This window comes from Aythya ferina, assembly GCF_964211825.1.
Source record: "Aythya ferina genome assembly, chromosome: 1".
Taxonomy (NCBI): Eukaryota; Metazoa; Chordata; class Aves; order Anseriformes; family Anatidae; genus Aythya; species Aythya ferina.
In genome coordinates this window covers 78,766,851-78,793,294 of record NC_140296.1, presented here as the reverse complement: position 1 = coordinate 78,793,294, position 26,444 = coordinate 78,766,851, and the positions used below count along the sequence as shown (strand labels likewise).

The window sequence follows — 26,444 nt, the reverse complement described above, 5'->3', positions numbered from 1 at the left end:
GAAAATTGACAAAAGCTTAGTAAAGGTGTAAGGTAGAAACACAACCTGTGTTGCTCACTTGAGTCCCTGGTCTATAATTTTCTTAGAACAAAATGCCAAAGAGTACTCCCTTGCCAAGGAGGAACCGAAGCAACTTCAGTATTGTTTTGAATTACCAGTTCTTACTGTGAAGAGTACTGTTCCCTGTCTGCATCTGGAGAATGGAATAGGGATCTAACTAGAATGAAAAGCTTAGGAAACTTTCATAAAGCTTTAAGATTAATACATGAAAGAAAGAAATGGCTTATCTAAAAATCCAGAGAAGCGTTACTGAAATGTTCCTTGGGCATAACCTAATGTGGCTTTCCTGTTTCTGAAAGGTGCAGCACACACAAATGGTAGCCTACTTTTTTTGTTCAGATAATTTGGTGTGTTTGAAGATACTTGTTGGATCTAATTCACCTCTGTAACCTAGAGAGTTCGTCTAGAAATATAGGCACATACTGCGAAAGATAAAGTGGGTTCAGTGCTTGTAAAAGAAAATTTTCTGTACTAGTTTATGCATTCGAAAGGATAATACACCTGTTCAACATTTGTGGAGTGTCTCAACAAACACAAAAAAGGCAGTCTGTTTAGTTTATGTACTTCATTTTGCAAGACGGTGCTTTAGTGGTAGGTTTCCAAGCACAAACATGCTTTCTCTTCTATTCTCACATTCACATCAACAATTCTGTATAGCAACAAAAGGTTAAAATTCAGGCTGAAATGTGGTGCAAAGAAGAGATGGAGGCATAAATTCCTTCTATAACACCTACTGTAGAGAGAGAGAACTTCTTCCCCCACGTCTCTAAATTTAAGGTATAGATATCTTTGCCAAGAGGCAAAGGCTTTTCAGAAAAGAAAATGACAAGTTGGGTAGTAGAAATTACAAATGTTTTAAGATGGAAATAGCTGCTTTTATGTCTTTTCTCTGTGTAGCAGTTCTGACTATCTGCTCAGCTTTTGGTGTGCAATTTACTTTTTTTTCTGTAGGATTGCAGGGGGCTTATTTGCAGAGGATATTTATAGCGGTGCTTCAGCTCATAGAGGTGAAGAGTAGGGACCCTATATGTATTGGTAATAGGTATTTTTTGTCCCGAGGAAAAATCTTGAATAGCTACCATTTTGGAGCAGCGTGTCTAACACTTCAGTAGGTGATTCAAAACTGTGGGAGAATTACATATGACTTCAGTTCTGTAGGGCATCTTACTTGTTTGATTGCTCTATCTTGGATTAATGTGTTGTTTGTTTGTTTGTTTTTGTGTGTGTGTGTTTGTTTTGTAGGAAGTCCCAAACCCTTTTTCTTTGAAACATTTAGCAGACATGAAATTTTGTCAACATCCATCGTGATGTGACATTACAAATATATTGTAGGTAGGAAATAAAGAGGAGTATGGCTTTTGGAGAGAGGAGGATTTCTGTGCTCTTAAGCATGCAGGCACTCGAGTCTTTCTGGAGTTGATACACTTCAGAGCTACATATCTGTGAGGAAGCCTCCCTATAGTTGGGCACAGGATATTCCTCTCCTCCCCAGTGTGGGATCAGCCCCTGCAGTACGCCTGGGACATGTGAAACTGCCTAGGAACTTGGCTTGAGCTCTGCCCAGCCCTGCGTAGGATGAAATGTGAGGAAGCACTTCCTTCTCTTCCTCACCCTGCTCCATGCCAACTTGCATCGTTATCCCTGCAGTCCTTCAGACACCTGTAAGCCTGTGCCACAGCATCTAAAATTCACGTCAGTAGTGAGCACGACTAAGCCAGAAGAGATAGAGTTATCGTCAGCACTATGGTACGCAGCCAGCAGCATAGGGCTTGCCTTGGTCTTGATGTGATTGGTGGCCCAGCTCCAGTACTTGGTGTTCCCAGCTCTTCAGCCTTGATTTTAAGGGGGTCTGCTATTCTATGGGGGTCTGGTCCTCTATCCCGGGACAGCCGTGAGAGCCCAGGGTGCTGTAACATATGGGTATGTGTCTGACTGAGAGCTGGGGAATCTTACATTTAGAGCAGAAATTTCAGACTCACAAACTTCTACCATAGCCTGAAGATCATCTCTGCCTTAACTTGATACCTTCAGCCAGATTCCCCCCATGAGGGAAGTGTTTAGAAAGCAGTAAAATTAGTAACAATCCAGGAAGACAATTTTGCTAGGCTGAGTTAAAAGGACAGGAAGGGAAACGTGAGGGACTCATCCCACTTTGTAGCAAATCAATCTCTTTTTGAGTGCCAGTAGTTTGGGGGGTTGTTTTTGTGAGATTAATATAGAAGAACAGAAACTATTTCTGCCTGGAGGAGCAGGCATAGCATGTCCTGAACATTTTCTGTGGCTTTCTCTTCTCACTGCAAGCTGAAGCGTGAAACATATTCTGAGATACTTGTATGTTGTTCGCTTGCACAGAAGAAAATAGCAGTAGGTGGGATACTGGAAAAGTTAATAACACTTACTCAATGTCGAGGTGATAAGATAGTTTTGTTTCTGCAAGATAGTGACTCATGATGTCAAAATGAATGCAATAAGTGTGGTTTTTATTTTAGCTTAGATATCGTACCTGTTGAGGTCTGAGAAAAAACAAGTGAACCTTTGGTAGGAGTAGTGTCAAGGTTCAATACCCTGCAGTGATCTGACCTGTAAAAACATGTCACATCACAAGAGAATACAGAGCGCCCTTTCTGGGGCTTTCTGAAAGGAAGAGTGGTGCCATTGTTTGTGGGGTGCTGTCTGGTGCCAGCGTGCCACGGCGGATGGCGGGATGTGCAGTATATTTATTATTTGTCTGAATCTATTGAATATGAAAAATAACTAGAATTTGAGAATGTGTACTTGATGGGCAAAGTATTGTGATCGAGCATCCTTGGGGCATTTGCAACATAATATGTGCTGTTTTACCCTGCTCTGTCTCCTTTTACTTCCTTCCTTCTCTTCACCCCAGCTGTCCTGATGAGAAGTTCCACAAGTGAGATTTAATATCTTATTATCATTGGAGGTTTTTTTTCTTAGTCTTCTCTTTTCTGGATCTAAATTCAGTTATGTGACTATTTTACCTAAGGTTTCAGTTGATACACCCTCTCCCCAAGAAGCCTAAAATCTCATTTCTGAGTTCACTGGACCTTTTCAGTGGACACTTCTTTTGCTGCCTTTTTGTGACTTGTAAGAATTGTCATGGTGCAAATACCTCCATTTGTAAATGGAGCTGAAAATTTTTTTATTTAACTCTGTGCCAGGCTGTCATGGCAGTCAATTGAACGCTTCCAGAGGACCCATCTCAAAAAGAGTTCTTGCAAAGTAAAGCTCTGCTCATCCTTTTATGAGAGAGAAAACCCATTTCCACTTTGGTCTTTAATTCCTCTGTCTCCTGCAAAGGTTGCTTTATTACTCTATTAATAGCTAAAAAAAGGCCTCGGAAATCCATCAGAAATCCTTTCTCTTTTTGTTTTGCATAAGGCCTTTCTGTGGTGGCATGAGGAGGTCTTGTCCACTTTTTTTATACCAAGTTATGAATTTTCTTAAAGCTTGGAAAAACGTGTGTCCAGCATTTAGAGATAATTCAGAGGTGGTAGTAGAGAAACGCTGCCAAATAATGTGCAGTATTCTTCAATCAGATTTCTTTAACCCCTTAGATCAGAAAATCATCATCAACACACTTGTGCCCCCGAGTGCAGCGACAATATTGTTGAAGTGAATGTGTGTCTATGAGAGATGATGAAAAAGCTTACCAAAGGGAAAAGCACCAGGAACTCTTTGTTTATGGCGGAAATAAACTGAAACACCCCTCCTACACTAGGTGATGCAAAAGCCACTGGGCTGGCACCCAACGGGAGGAAGCATGGCACTGCAGGGACCACTTGGCACACGAACAGGTACAAATAGATGCTTGAGAGAGATCTGCTCGTGTGCAGACTGTTGAGTATCTTGAGCCTTACCATGAAGGGAAGCAAGGAGTGGAGATGGATCCTAATCCTCAGGAAAACCTCCTGAGGAACAGGAGAGTCTGAACAAAGAAGGCATTTCTTCTGTGAGATGCTTTCTAAAGGCTGCATCCCAGGCTTCACAGGCTTTTTTTCTGAACAGTTTTTAGATCTACCTCACTTGCAAGATGCCTGGGATCTCATTGGCATTCTGATTTTCTGCTCTATTCTCATGCTGTTAAGGAGCGTGATTTTTGTTCTTAGCTGTGCCGCATATAGAAGATTACATAAATACCTTGGAAATCTTTTTTTTTTTTTTTTTTAATGACCATGTAATCTGTAATCTTAAATCTTCCTCCTGGAGAAAATTCTGTTTTACATAGGAGAGGAGGGAGGCAGCCATGCTTCTTCATTACCAAGAAAGCCACCAACCGGCTGCCTAATTGCCCTGCTGTGCTAATGAGCCATCCCAGCCAGACACACAGAGCTGAGGTGGATCTGTTCCCCTGGTAGTTGTCTCCCAAGGATGTTTTGATATAGAAGTGCTTTGCCCTGTGCTGAATTAGAGTCATTTCCATCTCCTTCCCCCCTGCCCTGCTTCTCCTGGTAGATAGGTTTTCAATTTCTAATTTGAAGCTGTTTCATAAAGGGGTTTGTGTCTGAGATTTAGGTCTGCTCTTCATAACCCTCAAGTTAAGCCAAAGGGTAACCCCAGGAGAGGGGTGGCTTTTTTTTTCTCCCTGCAGTATAGCAGTTTAATTTGTCGTAGAAAACTGGTATTTTCAGCATCATGCCTGTGGTACAAGGGAAATTGAGCTGTGGGTACAGGAGCCCACGTGGCTTTATACTGGGCTGTGTGAATGTCTTTTAGCTTGGAAATCCTCCATGGTGGGGTCTGCCCCAATGCTTGGGGCACCTCCAGTGTGTACTTTGGTGAAAGCACAGCATGGAGCTGATGTTGCTCTTTGCTACATTGAAAGAGTGGCCTTCTTTTATTGTTGTTGGTTTTTTTTTGTTTGTTTGTTTGTTTTCTGAAATGTATCAAATAATATAATTTGCTAAAAAGATTTTATCGGCTGCACTTTCTTCTTTTCAGAAAGAGTGAAAATTTGTTAAATATGCTTGCAAACTGGGAGAGAGGGAGGGATTAAAACTTCAAACAGCGCTGCTAAAAACAGCCCGGGCTGCTTTTGTTTAGACTTTCAAAACGCAGCAGCTTAATGCCTCCATTGTACGGCGGGGGAAATATGCTAATTCGAAGCACATTTCCCATCAGAAGCCCTTTCAGCCGTGTCATCGCCAAGATATGAAGGATGATAAAAGCGGGGGGCAAGGGGAGGCCCCGCATTACGGGCATGCGGCCGTGCCCCATTGTACACGGGGCTGAATGGGGCTGACGAGCCCGGTCACCCGTGAAGCCCCCTGGCCCAGGGGCCGGGTGGGTTCCCATGGGCGCCCGCTGCCCCCTGCCCTGCTGGGACCCCCCCGCTGGGGCAGCCTCACCTCCTCAGCCCAGCCTGTCTGCATGAAGAGAAAAGCGAGCATCGGTGTTTGGCGTGTATTAAAAATCTATAAGCGCTGCTCTTTTTAAACACTTTGTGGTATATATATATCTAAAAGCTTAGCTTTTCCTTTTTCTTCCTCCCTAGAGTCATTAAGAGAGCTTTCAATTGTGGGTTTGGGCTCAGGTGTCTGACCCTCTTGGTTTGGCGCTGGGGAGATGCTCAGCTTACCCAAGAAGACTAAATTAGTTTTTTTAACAGGAGCTGCTGTTATTTTAATGTAGAGAATTTGGGATTAAACAATCTCGAGGTTCTGGTAATGTTGCTATGATATTTGCTTGGAAACGGTTTGAAATGGCAATGAGATTTTTAGCTCTAGCTGTTTGTTTGGCTCTATAAACCTGCCGTATACTAATGGTGAATTAAACCAAGAAAATGGGCTTTTGATTGCATTTGCAATCTGGTGATGTTCCATCTGTAATAGAAATACATGCTACGATCAAAGAAACAATTAGTTTAAATACTGCTGAGGACCATGGCTGAAATTATTTCCTTAGAAATACTTTTAAAGTGGAGGTTGGTCTTCAGTTTCTTAGCTATATTGCTAAACTTATGAACAGGCAGATGGGACTGGTTGGTTTTGGTTAGGCTTAAGAAGCTGAGATCTTCTGCAGCCTGTGGGAAAGACTGTGAACTGCAGTGAGGGGGAGACCTCTGTCCCTGTTGAGAAACCTGCCTTCGGTCACCTTCAGGACAGTGGGCACACACTTGCCAGAGTACATTTTCTGATACAGAAACACAGTTTCTCCTACAGACCAAAGAGAACATCTTAGCCAGAGGCCTGTCTGTTGTTTCTGCCTTGTGCTTTTCTCCTTTTTTTTTCAAGTATTTTTTTTTCTGTATAGCCATCCCTTTTCCTTTTGGCAGGTCCCTTAGCTCCATCCTTTTCCTCTCCAAATGGCACAGAGCAGTGGAGCAGATGATGGCACTTTGGGAGTCAGGAGTGGTGATGAGAGATGTATGATGTGTCTATAGTACTACTGAGAGCAAAAATACTCAAGTGCTGCTTTGTATTGCTAATGCAAGGGTCTCCAGAGAAGACACATGATGATGATGCTTAGTGTTTACACTTGGGAAGCTCTGAGTGCAAGAGGGACCGTTACAAATGTGCTGAAACCTAGAGAACAGAAATAAAGTGGGATGGGAATGACGCGAGGAACAGGTCGAGGAAACTAGATGCTAAATGAATTTCACTCTGACTCATGACAAAGTGCCGAAATTATGGCGTTGAGCTACTTAACCAAATGAATGTTGTGTTTGGAAAGAAACTGGAAAGCAGGGATGTGACTAGGCAGTGTCAGGGCAGGGTCTCTCAGAAGAGGGTCTGGGTGGTTTTTGGAAGGGCCCAGTGTAGCAGGACCTGAGGATCCAGAGTCAGGGATCCAGCCCCAGCTCATTTTGGAGGAGCTGCTCCTCTGTGGGCTGCCGATGGAGCCTGGCCATGTGAGGCCACCACTGGCCTTTGTGTCAGCCCACCTTTGTGTCAAGCTTTGAAACATCCCAAGGCTGTGGAAAATGGCTGTGCCACCGGGCAGCTCCACCGCTAGGCCACCCAGAGGCCCCCAGCTCACCATGCCTAAAACTGAGGGGAGACAAAGTGTTGGAAATGTATACTGTGGGGAATAATCCTGCCTTGGCAAAGGGATTTTGCTTGACAGCTCTCTGGGAATTCAGGCTGAGAGCTGCTACTTTGTCCTTAGCTCACCCTATAGCGCTTTTGTCTCAGAGCCCGCTTTGTATGCAGGATCACCCACCACCAAGATTCGGCAAAATGGAGGCATGACATGATCCAGACGGAGCCCCAAACGCTCCTTGTTGGCAGGTTAAGTCCTGTGCTGTTTATGAGGTGGAGGGTGGGTGTTTTTTCATTTCATCGAGCTCCCTGAGTGCACACTTAACTTTCTGAGCGCGCCAGTGAAAGCCCTGTTAAACACTTCAGGGGCCGCCGTTTGTTGCCCACCAGTGGCCGTCTCAAAGGCTTTGTGGAGTGCAGAAAGAGCCCTTGCGTTATACATGACCGGGCTCCCAATTTGGGGCTGCTAAAAGAGTGGATTGGGAAAGCTGGGCTGGTTGGAGTTGCCTGGCACATATTTAGCGGATGAGTTAATTGGACACCCTCAAAGTGGAACTTGTTAATGTCCTGCCGCTCTCCTAATGAGAATATCTGCACTCGCAAAGAGTGTGGGGATTAATTGGGAAGCCTTTAGTTGGCGTCTTAACCAAGGGCTTCATGACCAGTGTCTTGTATGAGAACAGAAGATATATTTGCAATTCAACAGGCTGTCCATGGCCACAAAACATAACCAGGCCAGGATCCTTCCCAAAGTACAGTTTAATTGCACTGGAATGGGAATTTTCAGTAGCAGCAACACAGCTATGGTAGGTGACTTACAAAATGCTGAAACTTTAGACACTGAATACCTCGTACCAGACATTACACTGATGCTTTCTTTTATGTCAACATTTTGACTGCTGGATTAGGTGCATTTTTCTAAAGCATTGATGTGTGACTGCCCAATAATCCATGAGTGTCTTGGAGTGAGGAGTGGCTGAGACCAGTGTTGGTGGGGCCAGTCTCAGCCCGGGATGCTGAGGTGAGCATGCGGTGGGGGCTCTCAGTCAGTGCTCTCACCTTATGGCTCAGCTCTGCCACAAACTCTGGTCTGACTTGGGATCACACAGTCCTCTCTGCCTGGAGCAAGAGAAGCAAAGAAGTCCTACACAGGGGGGAGCAGGGACCTCTATTGGTGCTCTCCAGCCTTTCTCTGGAAGAGACTGGGGAAAAGCCTCCTTCATGGCTCTGTAAATTGATTTTTGCTCTTCACTGTAGTTCTAATGATAGTGATAAGGTTTTCTGCTCAACAGAAATGTGCTTTCTTTATGCATGTATTTATACAAATACGTATGGTTTCTTACATACACACATATCCATATGAATTCTGCATGCTACCCCTCAGGAAATTCAGGAGGCATCTTCACCCCTGTCTCTCCCCACACCCCTCCAATGTGGGGTATGTTTTATAATGAGTGCCTCTGTTTCTTTTTGGGGAGCAGGCGGGTTTTGTGCGCCTTTATACTTCTCTGCTTTTTCCACGCTTTGTGAAAAGACTGGACTGAGGCCAAGACTGAAGAACAAAACGAGCACTGAATAGATGAGAGATTGTAGGTGGGATGCTGAAGTCTATGCAAAGAGTGGGAGGGCAATTTTCAAAATCAGAACTGGATGTAAAGTTAACACAGGATTGTCTGATGAAATCCAACTTTGTGGAGCAGAAGAATAAGTTTGTGTCAAGGCTGAACTCAGTGAAGTTTCAATTTATTTATAGATAGTGGGGAAAGAAATCAACTCATAGCCTCCCAATACTGATTCTGTTGCAAACTTTTGTGTTTTAAGACTAAGCAGTTTGTTAGCAGGAATGTGTTATAATGATACCTATGCTACCTTCTACAACTCCAATAGAAATAGCTCTCTTACATGCACAAGAGACATTAATGTAGGTATGGTAGCAAGTGTGACTTAAACATCTACGATGCTATTTCAGTATGTCCAAGTATTAACGAATTCTTGTTAGTCTTCTGAGATGGCAGCAGGATTTGACAACAGAATTGGAGGAAAGGGTTCACAGCAAAAGAGGAGTAGGTTGGATTGTCCTCTAGGCACAGAATTAAGGGGGTGAAGACAAAGGATGCGAGTGTATCAGTTTCCTGCTGCACTGCAGCATTCCAGCTGCTGAATGCATGGCTCAAGGCAGAGGGATAAAGAAGCAGAAATGACAGCTGAGAACCCCCGCCCCTCTGTTGTGAAGGTGACAGAGAGCACAAAAAAGGTGAGATGTGTGCCAAAATAAAGAACCTAGCCCTTAAAGTGATGGAGGAATCATAAAAGTGTTTGAAGCACCGTTCAAGGGCTTCATATATTAGTTATGTATGTGAGGATGTTGCTGCTGCATGAATGGAAAATATATGTATGATCAAATAACTCAATGCCTGGGTTTGCTGCCTAATTTTAAATTTAAAGCATTTGAAACCTGCCATACATTACACTTGTAGGGAGCTCTGCATGCTGCCATGAAATTGTTGAGCTGGAGGAGAAGCTGAGGATGACTGTCAGGGCTGGTGCTCTGAATGGTGCATGCTGAATGAAAGCTGCTTCTGAAAGAAATATTGGGTTGTCTTTTGCTTTTGTTTTTTTCATAGTCTTTGTCATCCCCAGGTGGTGTCTGCTAAATCCCGGGAATGCGTGAGAGTAAGGATGTGACTGCACTTGTTTTCACTGTTTGAAGGATGTGAGTGACTATGAGGTGATACCTGCCCAGCCTGTAATATGATTTGAATGTCTATTACAGCAGGCAGTATGTGCAGCCAGTCTCTCATCTCTTCAGAATATCCATTACATTTCTGTGTACTGGTTTTAAAAGTCCCATAGGGGAGAAGATTTCATTGCTTCCTTTAGAGGCTTGTTTGATGTCAGGAAGTTTGCCTGAAATTTAGTCAGAGTTTTCCCTTTCAAGTGCATCCTCTTTTAATTATGTTAAAGTGGTTTTTCCCTTCTTAATATTTATTTCTATTCTGTGTACGGAGGATTTTCCTAGTTTCTCTTAATTCTTCACTGAACTGTTTCTACATTTCTGTGCTCTACCAGCTGTTGTGTAAATGGGCTCCAGTTTGTCAGCATGGTTCCGGCTCTGGCTCAGCAAGAGCGTGGTGCTGTTCTAGGCACTTGTGCACCAGAGGAGTGCAGGAGGTGATGTTACTTCCAGGTTAATTTCAAATGTAGCCTTTTTTATTTCTATTGCTTTTCCCCAAAAGTCTTCAGTGTGGTTGAGATTCCCATGTTCTATCTCTCAGGGTTCTGAATTATTTTTTTCCAGTCTGTTTTCAAATGACTACAGTTCTTACTCACCCCCATTCTCCCTCCCCTCCCCCCCCCCCAAAAAAAAAAAAAAAAAAAAGTGTTTTAAAGCCATTACTTTGGATAAAGAAATAATAACTAGCAAATATATATCATTTTTTAAATTACTTACATGTTATTGCCTGCCTCTCATAAGCAGAAATGGATTTTCCAGCTGCTTATAAGAACATCATCTACTTTTGCTTTCGTTTTGACCTTGATTATAGCTCTTTGGGCTTTTGTCTTTGGTAGCTTTCACATCTCTGCCATTTGATTATTTTTTGAGACTAGGTCTTGAGACTGTCCAAGGCTTAGCTACTGGAAAAGCTATTTAGAACCACCTATTCAGTCTTTAAGGTATTCTTTTTTTCCTTTATGTTCCAAATAAAGCCATCCATCTGCATTCTGGTTCAGGCCGTTTCCTGCCTATGATTCTCCCCAGTGATGATGATTGCAATGGGCCAAAGCTGCAGTCCAGCTGGAAGCTAGCAGGCCAGCCAGAGAAATGCATGAAACCCAACAACCGAACAACATCTCCTTTGCCTGCCTGCTTGCTGCCAGGCGTTTAGCTTGGCAGCAGGCATTGCCATCTTCACGTGGCTTCATGAAAGGGGTCACAGGACTGGCACCTTCACACTGTTAAGCTCTACTCATCTTCCTGGATCACCTGCATCGTTGAATTCAGCATTTCCTTAGGTTGCAAAGATAACTACTCTCCATGCTTAAGTCTTCAGTTTTGCCCCTGCACTGAAATCCAAGACTGAGATCCCTAAACTGCAGTGCAGGCTCATATTTTTTTAATAGTCTGTATTTTGTGATGTGGTAAAAGTGCAGTTTCTTTCCACCATTATTTGTTCATGAGATCACTAATTAGGATTTCATTTTCCTAGTAATCTAATATGTCTGAAGAATGGGTCCCAGACTTTTTTTTTTTTAAGTAGTTGCCAGGTACTTGACCGCTGCACAACTAAAAGCCTGTTTTCATGCTTTAATTTCATCCACATGGAAAATTTGCTGGCTTTTGCATGAGCATTCAGAGTGGATTTTATACTCAAGCCTAGGTAACTGCTCTAAAACAGGTCTGACTGTGAGCAGTTATACTGAGATGCACCAAGTGGCTGTATGTGTATTTGTTCCTTCTCTTGAATATTTTTACATATTTTCTAAAACATGCACGCTACAAGTGTCTTTAAAATTAGTTGTTTGGAATACGTCACTGTGGTCTGAGGAACAGCCTCTGAATTTTAACTTCAGAATCTCAAATCTCATAGGATGATCTGAAATTGTTCTTGAACTATCTGGGAACACTCTTTATTACAGCTCTGTGAAGGTTTTGTAGAAATGGCAAAAACGTGCTCATCTCCTTAAACCTAAAGAATTTTCCCTAGCTTATGATAGAGTTCTTTAGCCTTCAGGAATGTAAACTAGATTCAGTGACATTAAAGATAGATGTTTGATAGAATTGACACATGAATGGAATTGGATTTTTAATATCATTTTAACCCATGCAATTGTAGTGCTTTACTTGACTGAGCAAAATGATTAAATGTGATTTATTTTTATTTTTTATTTTTAAGCTAGATAAAATAGATTAAAACCTCTTTAATGCTATTTTGTAGTGAGTGTCACTTGGTCTGCAGTGCCTTCTCATATTTTGCTCCATTGCTGTTCTTCATGGGGTCTGGCTGTACGTTTTAGCTGTGTTGTCTGTCAGGATTCTGAATTACTTTCCCCAAGTCTGAATGATTTTCCCCAAGGACATGTGCTTTAGCAGCAGAATCCCTTGCTGCTCTGCCCTTCTCCTCATTTTCGTTTTTATTTTGGTCTGCAAACAAAATGCTGGGCTGAACTAAAATGTAACTAGCTACCTTTCCTGGTCACTCGTTATCTAAATGAGCCTGGTTGGTACAGCAGGTTTTTGTTAAGTATCAGTCTTCTCAGTCTTCAAACGTGTTTGTTTTTTTGTTGTTGTTGTTTTGTTTGTTTGATTGCTTGTTTTTTATCTTTTGTTATTTTCCACCTTTGTGTCATTGTCTTTTGCCATTTTGTCATAGGCATATGTCTCCTGGTTTGATCATGCATTATGAGAATGATATATCTGATTTGGAGAGGGGGTGATGGAGGAGAGAACTTGCTGAGATTAACATGTGATGTGCAAGATCCACGCTTGTGTTAGCACTGGAGGAAATAGCCTATGGTTTGTTCTGTCTGCTGTGCTTACCAATGGGGGGACAAGGAGTAAGATTAAGAAATTACTTAAGATGATAAGTACATAAAACCCATCATACATTCCAGCAACCTGGAAAGCAGTAAACAGTGGGGGAGAACAGTGCAATCATGCATCACTTAGAGCTTTTAGAGGATGATTTAGTAGAATTAATGCCTCTGAATAGTTTAGGTTGATGGCCTCTGAAGTCTTCGTTTCAGGGTCTCCAGGAGTTTTGGTACCATGCTCTTACTTTTGTATTGCTGGTTTGCTGAAGGGATTATCCTAAGAGAAAGTAGGGGAAAATATTCTCCTGGCTTCTTAGTTCTGTCATGCTTAAAAAGTCCTGAGCCTGCCCAACAAAATCTGCTTGGCAGAGGGAAAGCATGCAGTTGTTTGAAGGAGTAGGTGTCAGTGACCGAGAGAAAGGGGTTTGGTACATGTAAAGGGTTTCTTCCAAGGACAGAACCAAAGATTCATTGAATGTACTTTCTACTTAAAGAAAGGAAGTTCCAGGTAACAGTTGTATTTTCTGTGCATTTATACTACTTTGGAATATTAATGTTAGAGCTATCAGATTATTTTCTGAACAGGGTTTTTGTAACTCGGGGCAGTCAGAAGTGAGGTTTCAATCCTTTAATTGTTTTACCTTCCAAAGTGAGTGAAGGTCATTAACAACCCAAGGTGTAGCCTGTCACAGCTGTGAGCTTCCAGAAGCACAGACTGAATGATGAGAAGTTCCAAGAAAGGAATTTCAGTGTCAGGAGCAGTCAATTGCTTTGACCAATGGCTAAAATCAATGTGACTTCCAGCAAGTAGGGTGTGTTTGCTATGTATTTTCAATCTTACGGATGGTAAATGGTAGAAAGAAACACACTTTATAGAAGGTTTACTTTGCATAATCATTATCCCAAATTCTTTTTCCTTGCTGACTGCAGAATTTGAAAAATATTTCGTAATGGGTTAAAGCAACACAGGAAATATGTCACCTGTGTTTTCACCATTCAGCTGCTTCCTTGAAGGAGCATGTTTGCATTACATGGTCTCGTTGGGGCAGGGATTTTAGTGTCTATGGACTGATGTGTGTGTGTTATAGCAGGCTGGCGAAATAAACCTTGCATGGGGGGTGAGGTTTCTGCTGGGGCTGCTGATTTGATTACCTGCAAGAGCCTTGCACAAGGGTTCCTGTGGAAACTTCATCTCCTCTACAAATTAGCTTCATCCTGCTCATAAGACATTCTGTTGAGATGTGAGCTTCAAGCACAGACTCTTCCTGGACTTCAAGAAAGGTTTTTAGGCAAATGCCTAGCATCAAGTTTTGGTGCTGTGCTGTGAAGTCTTAGGATGGGTGAGGAGCACAAGACCTCTTGGCAATGGGGTTGGGGCATGATGTGCTTGTTACTTTGTTTTGGGCATTACTGCTCAGCTGCTGCTGTGGTGACACTGGTGAGGGAGGAGATTTGTGCACTGCTTTCTTGCAAATGAAGGGAACTTTCTCTAAAGGGTCTGAGGTTTTTTGTGCTTTTCACTAGACATCTATAGAAATAAAAATGCACAGCAAAATTGTGGGTGTAGTAACTTCAGTCAGAAAAGGCTGAATTGCAGCTACAAATCCTTGGCCTGCTTCCCTCTTCCCACTCTCTTGGTTGAATGCGCTATATGGAACATGCAGCGTGTAGGTTTTAACATCTTCAGCATTCGCTGAATCTTCTTGGCGCTTTTGCAGCCTGCAGGATCTGCCGCAGGGGCTCAAAAGTGCTGAAACCTGCCAGATTACAAAAAGCCCATCGCTTCTTGGTTGCTCCGTAACCCTGCACACAGCGAGGGGTACATTTGGGCACAGCCACCCTGTGCAGCATGGCACGCCACAGGCCACTGAGATGAGCAGAGTGGTGGGCAAGGCTCGTGAGCCTCAGTACTGTGCCTTGGATGTGTAGGCTTGGGATTTGGATGCTGAATAACACCCGTGTGCATGTTGGCTCCCCAGAGCAGGCTGGGGAACACCTGAGGTGGCCCTGTACGGAGCAGCATGGCCACGGCCTGGTTTTGCTTTGTGCAGAGCCAGTTTGGTGCCATGCCATGGGCTGTGCTGCATGGAGGGCAGCCATCGCACCCGGCCTTCGCGGCGACGATGCACTCGTTTCTATGCGTAGCTTTAGGTCTCAAATGGCAGGCATCCTTTTATAACCCCAAGCTGTGTTTTTTTCAACATTTCATCCTTTACAGTATTGCACACACGTTTTAGGTCACTTCAGCTTGTCTCCTTTCTGCCTGCTGTGATTTTTATATGATTTTTTTTTCCATTGTGCTCACGAGTCGGAGAAAGAATTTAGATTTTTCTTACAGATACAGGCACCCTTGCTCGTATGCTTCTCCCCTACGTGCTTTTGCCTCATGTGAGCGGGACTCACTCAGCCAGGGGAGCAAACAAGCGGTGCCGACCCCTCGCCCCCCGTCCCTCACAAGGGCAGGGGGCGTGCGGAATAAATCAAAATGCGCGGCGTGGTGACAGGGTCCCACGGGAAAGCGAGCCCTGCGGCTGTGCCCCGGCCTGCGCTCCCCTCCAAGGCGACGAGGGGGGGCTCCTTTCTTCCTCACCCTCCTCTCCCCTCCCCATCGCTCGCTGCAGGGGAGCGGTTCCCCTATGCCAGGGAGCGGGGAAGGGGTGCAGGGGGCTCTCTTATAGCCGGGGCCGGCGGTGACGTACGGCGGAGCGGTGGCTGGCACGGTGCCGGGCGGGCCAGTGAGCGGAGCGAAATCGAAGCTGACAAGAGTCTGGGCGATGTGGAAGGGGCTGTGATCCACGGGAGGGAGAACAGAGGCGCTCCGTCACCGCCGCCCTCAATAGGAGACGGAAGGGAGCGCGAAAGGAGGCGAGGAGAAAGAGCCTGTGCCGGGGGGGCGGGGGGGCGGCATTTTTGGTGGATGGTATGAAGCCAGCCATGGAAACTGCAGCGGAGGAAAATGCAGAACAAAGCCAAGAGAAAAAAGGTACCCGGGGGTCGAACAATAGCCTGTTTAAATCCGTTCACTGAGGGCGCTGAGAGAGGTTCAGGCCAGTTGGGTCACTTTTCAGAAGGGATCTCAAGAAACCCTTAGCGCATCTGCTGGCTCGGCAGCGCGGCGATGGAGCGGCGGTCTGTCCGTCTGTCTGAGCATACGGTTGCTCTGAGCCTTTCCTGAGCGGACCAGAAATGATTTTTTCTGTAAAAGAACTCTTGTCATTGCTGCGTCCTTGATAGGCTTTGGTGAATTTGGTTTGGAGGGAGCGTGTGGCTGTGTGTTTGCGTGTCCTTTTTGGAGCCGAAACCCGGCGTTTCCACCGAGACCTGCCGTGTAGCGGGGCTTGGCAGTGCGGGAGACCTCAGCTATAGAAACATCCAGGAGACTCCAGTATCACACTACCTTCCTGTAGCTAGCTTGTTGCCAAATACTACTCTTAATTTTAAATTCCTTTTCATTTTCTGTGGTGTTTTCTGGCATGTTTTGTTCGTATTGAGATCTTTCTGCTCTCTGGAAATGGAGAATAATGCCATGAGTTTCACAGTGTTAGGTTTCGGGATGTGTTTAACCACCAAGAATTGCTCTTTAATGGAGAAAACAAGCTGGTGGTAGCCGTTGTGCAGAAGGGAGGTGGCAGTGCATGAGAGAGGTGCTTTGCTCATCCCAGCGGTACAGGTGGTGCTTCTGGTCCGGAGGGCTCAACTTCAGGGGTAGATGCAGCTACCCAAGGAGCATTTTATTTCTGCATCATGTAATTCATGCCAAATAAATCTCTCCTCATAGAGTAGCAGGCTATTGTACAACTCATAGCAACAAGGCTTTTGCTAAATAATACAAAATTATTAAAATCTCCACTGCCTTTTTACATGATTCATGCTATTCATGCTATGTTGTGTGCTGTTTGTAAGCAATTTGAGTATCTCATAGGCATATGCAGCTGATACACAACTAATAGGTTTCACTGAGAAAATCATTTCGTTTATTGTTAAACAGTTTGGATACAAACGTAATGATAAATCTGATGCTGTCCGGTACCAGATTCTGTTTTGCTGCTTTGAATCTGATCCCTCCTACACACTTTGTATAATTCAAACCTAGCTTCAGTTTCAAGTAAATGAAATTTGTCAAGTGATTAGACATAGTACTACATAATCCCTTAGGGATTTCACAAAAGGAGTTCCACTGATGAGAGATTAAACTCTGAAAGCCATTAGTGTATGTGGGCAGTAACCCACCTCGCTGCAGTTTTTGAGTAATTAATATACAAAATGTCCTAAATATCTTGGCTATTAAACCACCTGGAGCTCACAGATAATTCTTCAAAAATTACAGTGATTTCTTTTCTTATGACTGATGAGTTTCTTTTAAACTGTTAGAACTCATGACAATAAAAACCAAAGTTATCTTTATGTGTCAGCAGCTGTGCAAAACAAAATGTGTTGCTGAGAGTGTTTAGGATGAGTTTATAGTTTCTCTTTTTATTTTGGCAAGGGTGAAAGCACAACATGTAGAACAGTAAATCTGTTACCAAGTCAAGGTGGTTGATCTGTTGTTTTTGTAGGATGCAGCCTGGGGAATTTCCTATCTTAATTTCACCACCATTTCCTGGCTTTTCTGTGATAATTTCATACTTTGGCTATGTTACTTAGGTATGTTTATGTAACACTTTGGGGCTTTGTTCATGACAGTTCCTTAATTTCTGAAAGTAACACATGGTCTCCCACATTATGCTCTTTATTTCCATTCAGTTAACTTCCAAATATGTTTCACAGCGAATTAAAATGCAGAAAGCTGAAACAGTCGATTCTACTTTTAGTTTCGGTAGTAAAATAGCCCAGGTCCCCATGAGGAGTTACTGCCATGAAGCGCTTGCTGATGGAGGAGGTCTGCAGAGCTTTTGGGGGGCAGATGTTCCAGCATGCTGAGATTGCGTGGTCCAGCCGGGTTTCAGATGGGCTCAGCAGGCATCAGGTGCCTCAGGGAAATGGCAGGCTTATGCAAAAGGGCTTTTTCACCAGCAGCCCTTGTGGTGAAAAATGGGCTTTTTCTTTGTGTGGAGAAACTTCCTGGAAAATATTGTTGCTTTGTTTGGGTGTGCAAAACAGCAACTGACCTCTTCAAAAGGGGACTGGATCTCCTGATCGAAAAGTTTGCCAGGCTTGCAACACCTCCTTGTTCCTCTTACATCACACCTGAGCTTACTGCAGTAACTGCCCTTTATGAAATGCACTAGGTCCAGTGGTTGCAAGGCAACTATAGCAGCTTGGAGCAATGGAAGAGCTGTCACAGAATATTTTAACTCTTCCTTCCAGAAATGAATGGCCAAGTACAAGAAGATGTTGTTATTGCTAAAACTGGGCAAGAAAAGATCCTGAGAACTTCACGTTGGATATTCAGGTCCACATGCAGGGTGCTTTGCACTGCCAAATGCAAATACTTTGAGGAAATGAGGATACGATTGCATGCTATCTATGTAAACTCCTGTACTCCAGAGGGAAACACAGGGGAACAAAACCACCCAGGCACTGAGGTCTGCTTTGAGTTCGAGCACCTCATACAATCACAACTAGAGAGAGGTGTCATGTAGGTACCAGTTTGTGTTTCCCATCCCTGTGGCAAATGTGGAAGGCCTGCTATTTTGGACGGCAGTATAATTGAGACAATTTACGCAAGCTAATGGCCTTTATGAATATTTACGGACTGGTAAATGAAAAAGATTGATCTTATTTACATTTCCAAAGTTTGCTGAATTGTATGTGAAATCCAGCTTTGTATTTTAATAAGGATTTTTGCAAGCCCCCTGCCTGATTCAGGCAATGATACTGCCCAGCTGTTGGATTCAGTGCTTATCAGGCATTTGTTCCTCTGCACCCAGATGAGTGGCTGCTGCCCCAGTTTTTCAATTGGAAATGGAACAACGCCCATGTTGATGGAGATAAGAAGCAAGTCAGCTTTACATTGCATATCAGCAGCCCTTATCAGAGAACACCATGAGCACACTCAAGCAAAATGTTTAGCAGATTCTTTACAGGGCTGCAGGACAGATTGGATGCATTTTAAAGATGAAGGTTTACAAATTATTACAAATGACAGGGCTTATCTTGCAGGCATTAAATTAAATCAAAACGTGAGGACTGGGCAGGCAGATTTACTGAGGTGGAATAAATAAGAAAAACGAAATGCCTTTTTGCATCAGCAGTGAATGATATAGATCCTGATACACATCAGCAGAGACAAGAAGTTCCCCTTTCCATTTAACTAAGAGGAATATTACCAAGCTGCAAAATTCCCCAAACACACACCAAAAAGATTAAAAACAAACAAACAAGAAACAACCAACCAAAAAAAGCTGTGGATGGCCACAGTGAATTTACAATTTACACATGGAAGAAAGCTATTATACTTGGAAATAGTTTCCTTGTATGGATACATACTATGTACAAATTGCATTTGCTATACTTAGGAATAATGAAAGCCAACCTCAACAGCTGTGTCAATGGTTCATTTTAATTGGCTGTTGCCTAATAAGATACTCCCTGAAATACATCTTTGTGCACAGGAAGGGCTGTGATCTTCAATTATTATATTCATGATAATACAAAGCGATGTTTCCAGTATTAAACTCTAACTAGGTAAGTATGTGCTAGTCAACAGCATGAAGAAGATACTTTGCTTAAACACAACTGTGCAACTGTGTTTGCAGTGTGAACAGAGATACTGGGGTGTGACTTGAGAAAGGCCTGAATTAGCATGCTGTTTACTTCACTTTTAGTGTAGTTCATTTTGTGGAGTGAACTTATGACATTTTGATGCATCACCAATAGATGTATTTTTCATTATAGCAAATTGGAAAAAAAATCATCTTTTTAACATACGTTATAGTTATTAGCCAAAGTTTTCAAGTGCACTGCATGAGCTTAGCATTAGGGGATACTTTCAGAGCTATCAAGCCATTTAAAGATTTTTAGTGTACTGCATGTTTGTTCCTGTTTCAAACAATTTATTGGTGTTTCAGATCCCCAGAAAATAATAACTGCTTTAGTATAAGTCCTTGAAGAATACAACTGTAGAAAGAGGTCCAGCCCAGGGAGAATCTGGGACACACTATATTCTGGGGATAATAATTTGGCAGGCTTAGTGATTTAGGTTTTAATGAATAGGATTTGGCTTCTAAATAGGAGGGGGTTGAAAAACGCTCAGAGACTGTACTCATACTTGCCTGACTGACCTCATGAAAGCAGAAAACCTAGACATATGTGCCACAGTATATGGTAACATAGAAAGAAACCCAGATGGCGATGTCTGTGGACAATAGACTGCAGCAGGAGAGGGGAGCAGAGTTGTTGGAGAGGGGAGCCCTATTCTATTTCTCCAGCCTTTCCCCATTTTCTGACCAGCCCTGCTGCTGGTGCAGTATATATCACCAGGCTGTCAGATCATAAACGACCCAGTGATAACCCCCTCTTTGCTCCCATGGACCACACACTGCTTCGTTGGCTGCCACAGGTGAAAGTCCAAACTGTTTGTTTCCTCTAAAGCCATATGCTAGAGACAGCAAGCATTGAGGACATTGGACACCGCAAATTTTATTGCAGGCATGTGAGATGATTCATCCAAAATGCATGTTGAACGCCCCAGTCGCCATCAGAGTGTCTGCACTGTGTGACACACAAACACTGTCAGTCCTGTAGCTGCTGGCTCTGCGTGGGATCCAGCACAGGATGCCTTAATGAGCACGGCTGTGCACAGAGAGCATCTTCACCTACACCTAGAAATGCAACTTGTATCGTTAGTTCCTCAAAAAAAAAATAAATATAAAGCAGTTGTCATCTGAATTTTTGGGGAGCAGAGTTAAAATTCCTTTTTTTCTGTACTGTGTGTGGTGTTTGTTACACCACTGAAGCCTATGGAGCTTCTGACCTGGTGGTGATTTTGCACAAATGGACCTTTGTGGAGCCCAGAGAAGTCACCAGAAGATACTCTCTGGCTTCAGGAGTCACATCATGCGTGCAACGAAGGCCATAAAGCGGCCAGCTGCTAAGTGTCTCTTTGCAGAGCAATGGAAAAACTGAGATTCTTCATGCAATTTGAACTACCGCCCTATGAAAGGAGCCCTGTTTTTCCAAAGCCAGAAATGACTAATTAAAGACAAAAAAAAAAAAAAAAAAGATTATTTTTGCTTACAGAAATGATGCTGCAAAGTTTGCGTGCTAACTCCACGTTTTGGTGTTTGATGCTGGTTCCACAGTAGGCAGTGACTGTGCCAGCATCTGCTGCTTTCAGCAAGTGGTTTTTGTAGATGCCACAAGAGAAATCTCAAATTGTGGGTTCTGGCCTAGCAGGATAAGACCTTTGTGGTGCCAAGGATGTGATCTAAATGCTCCTGCAAAGCAATTGAAATTGTTTTTCTTCCCAGAAGTTTTGCCAGCTGGTTATTATTATTATTAAAATCTGAATCTGTTACTCATGTCTAGTAAGTAGCTTCAAAAATATGAGGGAGCAGGGAGGGGGCAGACAGTACACAGTACCAGCAAGCAGTGCTGTTGTTTTCCAGTTTGTATCAAATTCAATTATTACGGTGTTTTTTGTGATCTCATGAGCGGGATTGTTCCTGTGTAAGCAGGAGGAGATGATATCATCACGGAAGTTTTCCTGAGTATGCAAAGTCATTTTGGAATGATGGCTTCAAGACGTTCTAAATTTGGATGCCTTCATAAAATGTGGCGTTTGTCTTTCCAAAGAGGAAGGATAAGCTATGCAAAGTCAAGCAATGCCTCTTAGGAAAGACACACTGCTTGATGGTTTGCGTGCGAGTACTGGAAAGGGGACAAGTAGCAAACCATGAAGTGGCCTTTACTGAGCCATTGGTACTATGTCTGTGTCAACCCAAGAGGTTCTTTTAGCACCAGAGTTCATTCGCTGGTGTAGGAGATGGACAAATTCCTGTTGGAAACCTCTAGATCCACCATTTGGATTCAAAGCCAAGATGTTTCTCTTCTGACGTATGCAAATGTAGCTTGTGCCAAACTCACCAGCAACAAAACAAAACAACCTGAGAGAAGGACCGGGGCCCTCACAGCCCAAAAATGTATGGCATTCCAGCTCCTACCCCCCAGAAATTTGCCTTGGACCTAATTCACAATACATGGCTTCTGACATTGTAACTGTCACTTCCTCCACTTACTGAAATGCTGTGAAGTCATACTTATTTTGGCCAGGGAGGGTGATTACCTTTGCATTTCACTGGGGCTGAGGGGGCTGCAGTGCATTACAAGGAATGGCCAGGTCATCCTGCCCTGACAGCCCGGCAGTGCCGTGAGGGAGGCGAGGGGGAAATGTTGATGCTGTGCCTGTCCTCTGGGCCCCAGAAAGAGGGGTAGAAGGATAACAGCTCCTGCTCCCTCCAACCCTCGAATAAGCCTCTTTTAACTTATTTGGTCCAGAATTTTGGAAATCAGCAGAGCCTATGCAAAACAAAACCCACATTTTTTTTATGTAAAAAAAATAACAGAATGAGCTTTTGTGTTTGACTTGTCTCGACATGTGATATTAATCATTCTCTTTGTCAGATTTGGAATTTTTAGGAACCAGATAACATGTTTTGCCATGGCTATGTCTTCTTTCATTCCCTGCCATGAACAAGGAGGGTAGAAACGGGGTGGGGGTGAGGAGGAATGACCAGCCACTGTAACCGAGGTCCTTTTCCGTGGGTTTAATTCAAATCCCAGCTGGAGTTCCAGCTGTTCAACCCTTCTTAATATTTGTATGAACATTTCCCTGTTGTTTGTCCCCCCATCCTCTCCCTTGTTTTGGTAAAGTTACATTATTTCAGTGATGAAACTACAGAGTGTTTTTATGGGCTCTTATTTTTAAAGTTAAATGACTGAAAGTGCTGAACTACAAACTTTGGTGACACTGACTTTTTACCACCTAAAATTGGCAGTGATCACCAGACCAGAAATGGAAATTGGCAGGTACCACTGGATGTACAGGAGTTCAAGGCCACACCGGTACCATCATGTGCCAGCATTGAGAGGCAATGTTAGTCCTTTGGGGATTCAAGGTAAATAAAAGGCGGGGTGAAACTGGAATGGAGAGTTCAGAAATGGTAGCATAAGCCTAATGCTTTGCAATAGTCCTAACAATTTAAGATAAATGTTCTTCTGCTTTTTTTGTTGTTTTCTTTGTTAATCCTGTAAGGAATCTAGTTCTTTTATACGAATACTTGACGTATGTTCAATTTTGGTTGTTAATGCCTTAAAGACAATGATGTGCAGTGAGGGATACCTCCCTGTTAACTGTTCTGCCTGATTATTTCAAAAGTGTTTTCAGATGAGATGACTTGGTACGGTTTTTGTATGCAGATGAATCTACCCAAATGATCAGCCACAAATGCAGTGATTGACAGACAGTAAACCAGTGACAGCACATCTGGTTTATCAGTCTCCTACAACACATTTCCTAGATAATATTCTGTGGCTTTCTTTGCGTTTTTTCCTTGCTAGAAACAGTAGTTTGTATGTTAGATCTTTGAAGACAGAAGCTGAAGTTTTAAAAATGGTTTGGTGTTTCCACATGTCTGGGCTTTCAGTATCTGACTTGAGTCCTTAAAAAGATATTTTGTTTTCCCAAAGCTTTGTTTTAAGGATCTGGGGGAAATTTAGTTTGTAAGAATCTCAGAGAGGCACCTGAAGTCAAACACATGACATAGCATTGGAAAATTCCAGCCTGACCAAGGGTTACGGCAGTGAAGGACAGAGACGCTCAGAGAGTGCATTTGCAACTAACTGCATCCAGCAATCCTCTTCTTTTCCTGGAGCCTAGCGACTGAAGAGTGTGTGGCAGCTTGTTTGCTGGAGATGTCTGCCTCAGCATCAGAGACTTCAGCAGCAATTGCACAGAAACATTCACCAATTGACTTCCATTATATATTCATACCTGTTGTTCTTTAGAATTCAAATGTTTATGTATTTCAGAATGGCTTTTTTTTTTCTTCTTCTTTTGCAAGTACTTAGATGGCAAATCCATCCATCTACCATCTTCAATTATCAATATTATTTTGGCCATATTTTATGATAAATGACCCTATGACAGACTTGGGGCTGCCAAAAGACGTCAGAACTTCAGATCAGTGCACGTGGGATCTTTTGTACAAAGGAAAAAGATGTGGGGAGGGACAATAGATTATGAATGCTGCCTTCCTGGTTGGCACAGGGCATGGAGGGAGCAGGCCAGGTGCCTGGTTATCGGGGTCTTGTGCCCCATCAGCTGTCCCCAGAGCTGCAACACGTCCATATGTGCTGGCACGGATGAGCCAGGACGCAGAGGAGACTCGCAGCCTTCTGTCATGGCAGCTGGGAGTCTGGCACCTAAAATAGGGATAGAAACCCTTGTTGAGGCAATGGATCCCTAAGTAGGCTGCCTTGGGAAGCTTCCCGCAATAACATTCGGGTAAATGCAGTGCCTTGTCATGGGGGGTTGAAGAAGAAAGGGTTCTTGCTGATGCAAACCAAATCAAGCCAAAACAAGCCCCGGAGATGCCAGTTCAAAGAAAGGTGCTTTAAGTGGCTGCACTTAAAGAAATTAAAAGGTTTCTAGGCAGCAGCAAAACTGCTCTGAGCACGTCTTGAGTAAGACCAACCTGCCAGTGATGGATTAGGCACAGTGAAAATATTGATCTTTCCCTCAGATTGGAGGGAAAATGTGGCTTTAATCACAACACACCTGCTGTAACACACCTCCCCTCAGTACTGGCATGCAGCTCCCTGCTGCTGGATGGCATTGGCTGGAGTGTAGGGGTACACGCTCAAGCTGCTTTGAGAAGCTGTGTTATTTCATGAGTGCTGGAGCAGTGTGGATGTTCCTACCTTTCCTCCCTGTTGGTGTCAGTGTGGACATCACTAGGAGAGCCCCTCTGGGGCATCCTCATAGCATTTCACAGGATCCTCACATCTGACACGGTCTCTTCAACCATTTAAAGCTTTACTCTGACACTTGAGCAATAATGGTAAGTGTCAACATGGTATTTGCTGCAGTGTTCAAGCCAAGGCGTCCTCAGAGCTTAAGCTGCAAGCTTAATGAGCCTTTAAGTGCCTAAAACATTTTTTATTTTATTTATTTATTTTTCCCCAGGATGCATTTCTGTCTCTAGAAAGAAATACTTAGCACTGGCTGTTTGATGTAAGCTTAGCAGTAGGCATTCTTCCAGTGGCGGTGGGCGTTGTTTGCTTTATAGGAATCTTTTTTCCTTACCTTCCCCCAGATTCTGGGAGGTGTTTCAGCTCTCTTCTGTGAGCGTGTGAAGGTTCGCAAGCATGGAGCATCTTGCCAAAACAGCTTGCACCCCCTCACTGAAGTAAGCTGAAATTTGGAAAATGGCGTGGTGGGCAATCAGCTGGGGAAATACCTGCAGGACAACTGCTGCAGGACAAAGGATTTCTTTAGTTGCAGTTCAGGTTTCTTACTGCAGGTTTCTTACTACTTCTTTTGCTCCACAGCAGGGTGAACCTCCTCAGAAGATCTTGGCAGCCTCAGTTCTCTCTGAAAATGGGAATTTACCTTCTGAATCTTAGACCTGCTAGGCTGAATTCCCCCTGCACACTGTATTTGGCCCTCAGCTCTAGGGAGGGGAGAGGCTGTGTTTCTGTTTGCTTCTGTATAGCTAGGGAGGATACATCTGGGGAAGCAGTTTTGTAGCAGTGACTGAAATCCAGTGTGGTAAATGTCTTACTCTCCAGTTGTGTACTGATGGCTGATGGAGAGTGAGGTGAGTTACAGCTGCCAGAAGGGTGGAGCTAAGACCCACAACTCCAGTCTTCCAGGTAAGATTAAAGTTAAGTCAGCTTTAGAAATGGTGTCTTCCAAGTACCAGGTGGACCTGAAGGATGATTTAATCGGGGAGACCCTGATGTCTTTACAGAAGGTTTCACAGAAGTAATGAAGTGGCCATGGCACTGAAGTGCTTAGGTGCTTTCGTGCCTCTCCCAGCGAGTGTGCCTGGATCTCTCCTGGTTCTGAGTACCTCTGGCACCCTGCCCATCGCTTCATCCGTTTTACTTCTTTGTCTTGAGCTTGTCCACAGTAATCACCTGGGCTGGCACCTACTGAGGCAGAAATTATCTCATGTTCACCCTATTGATTGTTTCTCCAAGAAAGCAAAATAGGGGAACCAAGGGGAAGGAGGTCAGGGTGAGAGTGAGCAGGAGGCATGTCTTCAGGCACATTAAGTGGTGAGCTGATGGTCCATCAGCTGAGAGTTACAGCGCAGTTTGGACCAGAGGCTGCCCTTGCTGGTGCAATGAATTTGGCCTTTAAACTCTATCAATGTGCCCTTCCACATGCTCAGGCTGTGCAGGAGTCCCAAGGGGCTGCTTTAGATAGTAAAACACTAAAACGAGTCGCTAGGAGGAATAATGCCAAAGCTTCTATCAGTAATGCTTGAGCTGTTCCTTATGTGAGAAGTCTCTTTTTAAATCATCTACTTATTTTTTCTTCTCCAGGAGTAGCTTACAACTACAAAATATCCATTCTCAAGGGGACCCTTATATACCTGTTGGAGTATAAGGCATTTTTCAAGCATAAATTAAATATATTTTTCCTGCTGTGGTTTACTCTGTTTCACAGGCTAAAAGTAAAACAGAGAAGACATGAATTAAAGCAGACAATGTTTTGCCTGACCTTTGTGCAAGAGCAAGTAAAGCTGGCAAGAGCAATTCTCTTGTCCCCTGGCCTTGTGGGGTGGCAATACCCTTCCCATGCAAGTCTGGCTCCTCGCTGTCAGAGAGCAAACAGCCAGGGATGGGTGCTTGCAACGCGCGTGGAGATAGTGATTCATTTTATAGATTGTGCTGTCTGAAAGAAAC

General features: G+C 43.6%; 1 protein-coding gene across 8 annotated transcripts in view; it reads left to right on the top strand.

Moving 5' to 3' along the window:
* Positions 1–26,444, top strand: part of GPM6B (glycoprotein M6B) — a 108,267-nt gene that overhangs the window by 61,256 nt on the left and 20,567 nt on the right. For 2 of the 8 annotated variants that reach the window (XM_084508066.1, XM_084508067.1), the window contains exons 1-2: positions 15,495–15,570; positions 22,526–22,645. The exons of 2 other annotated variants lie outside the window; for them this stretch is intronic. In XM_084508066.1, the coding sequence (XP_084364192.1) occupies positions 15,510–15,570; positions 22,526–22,645 (181 nt within the window). In that variant the 5' untranslated portion in view covers positions 15,495–15,509. Of the gene's footprint in view, positions 1–15,306; positions 15,571–22,525; positions 22,646–26,444 lie in introns of those variants that run through there. 4 more of the 8 variants (XM_084508065.1, XM_084508061.1, XM_084508063.1 and 1 more) reach the window with 3 other exon arrangements.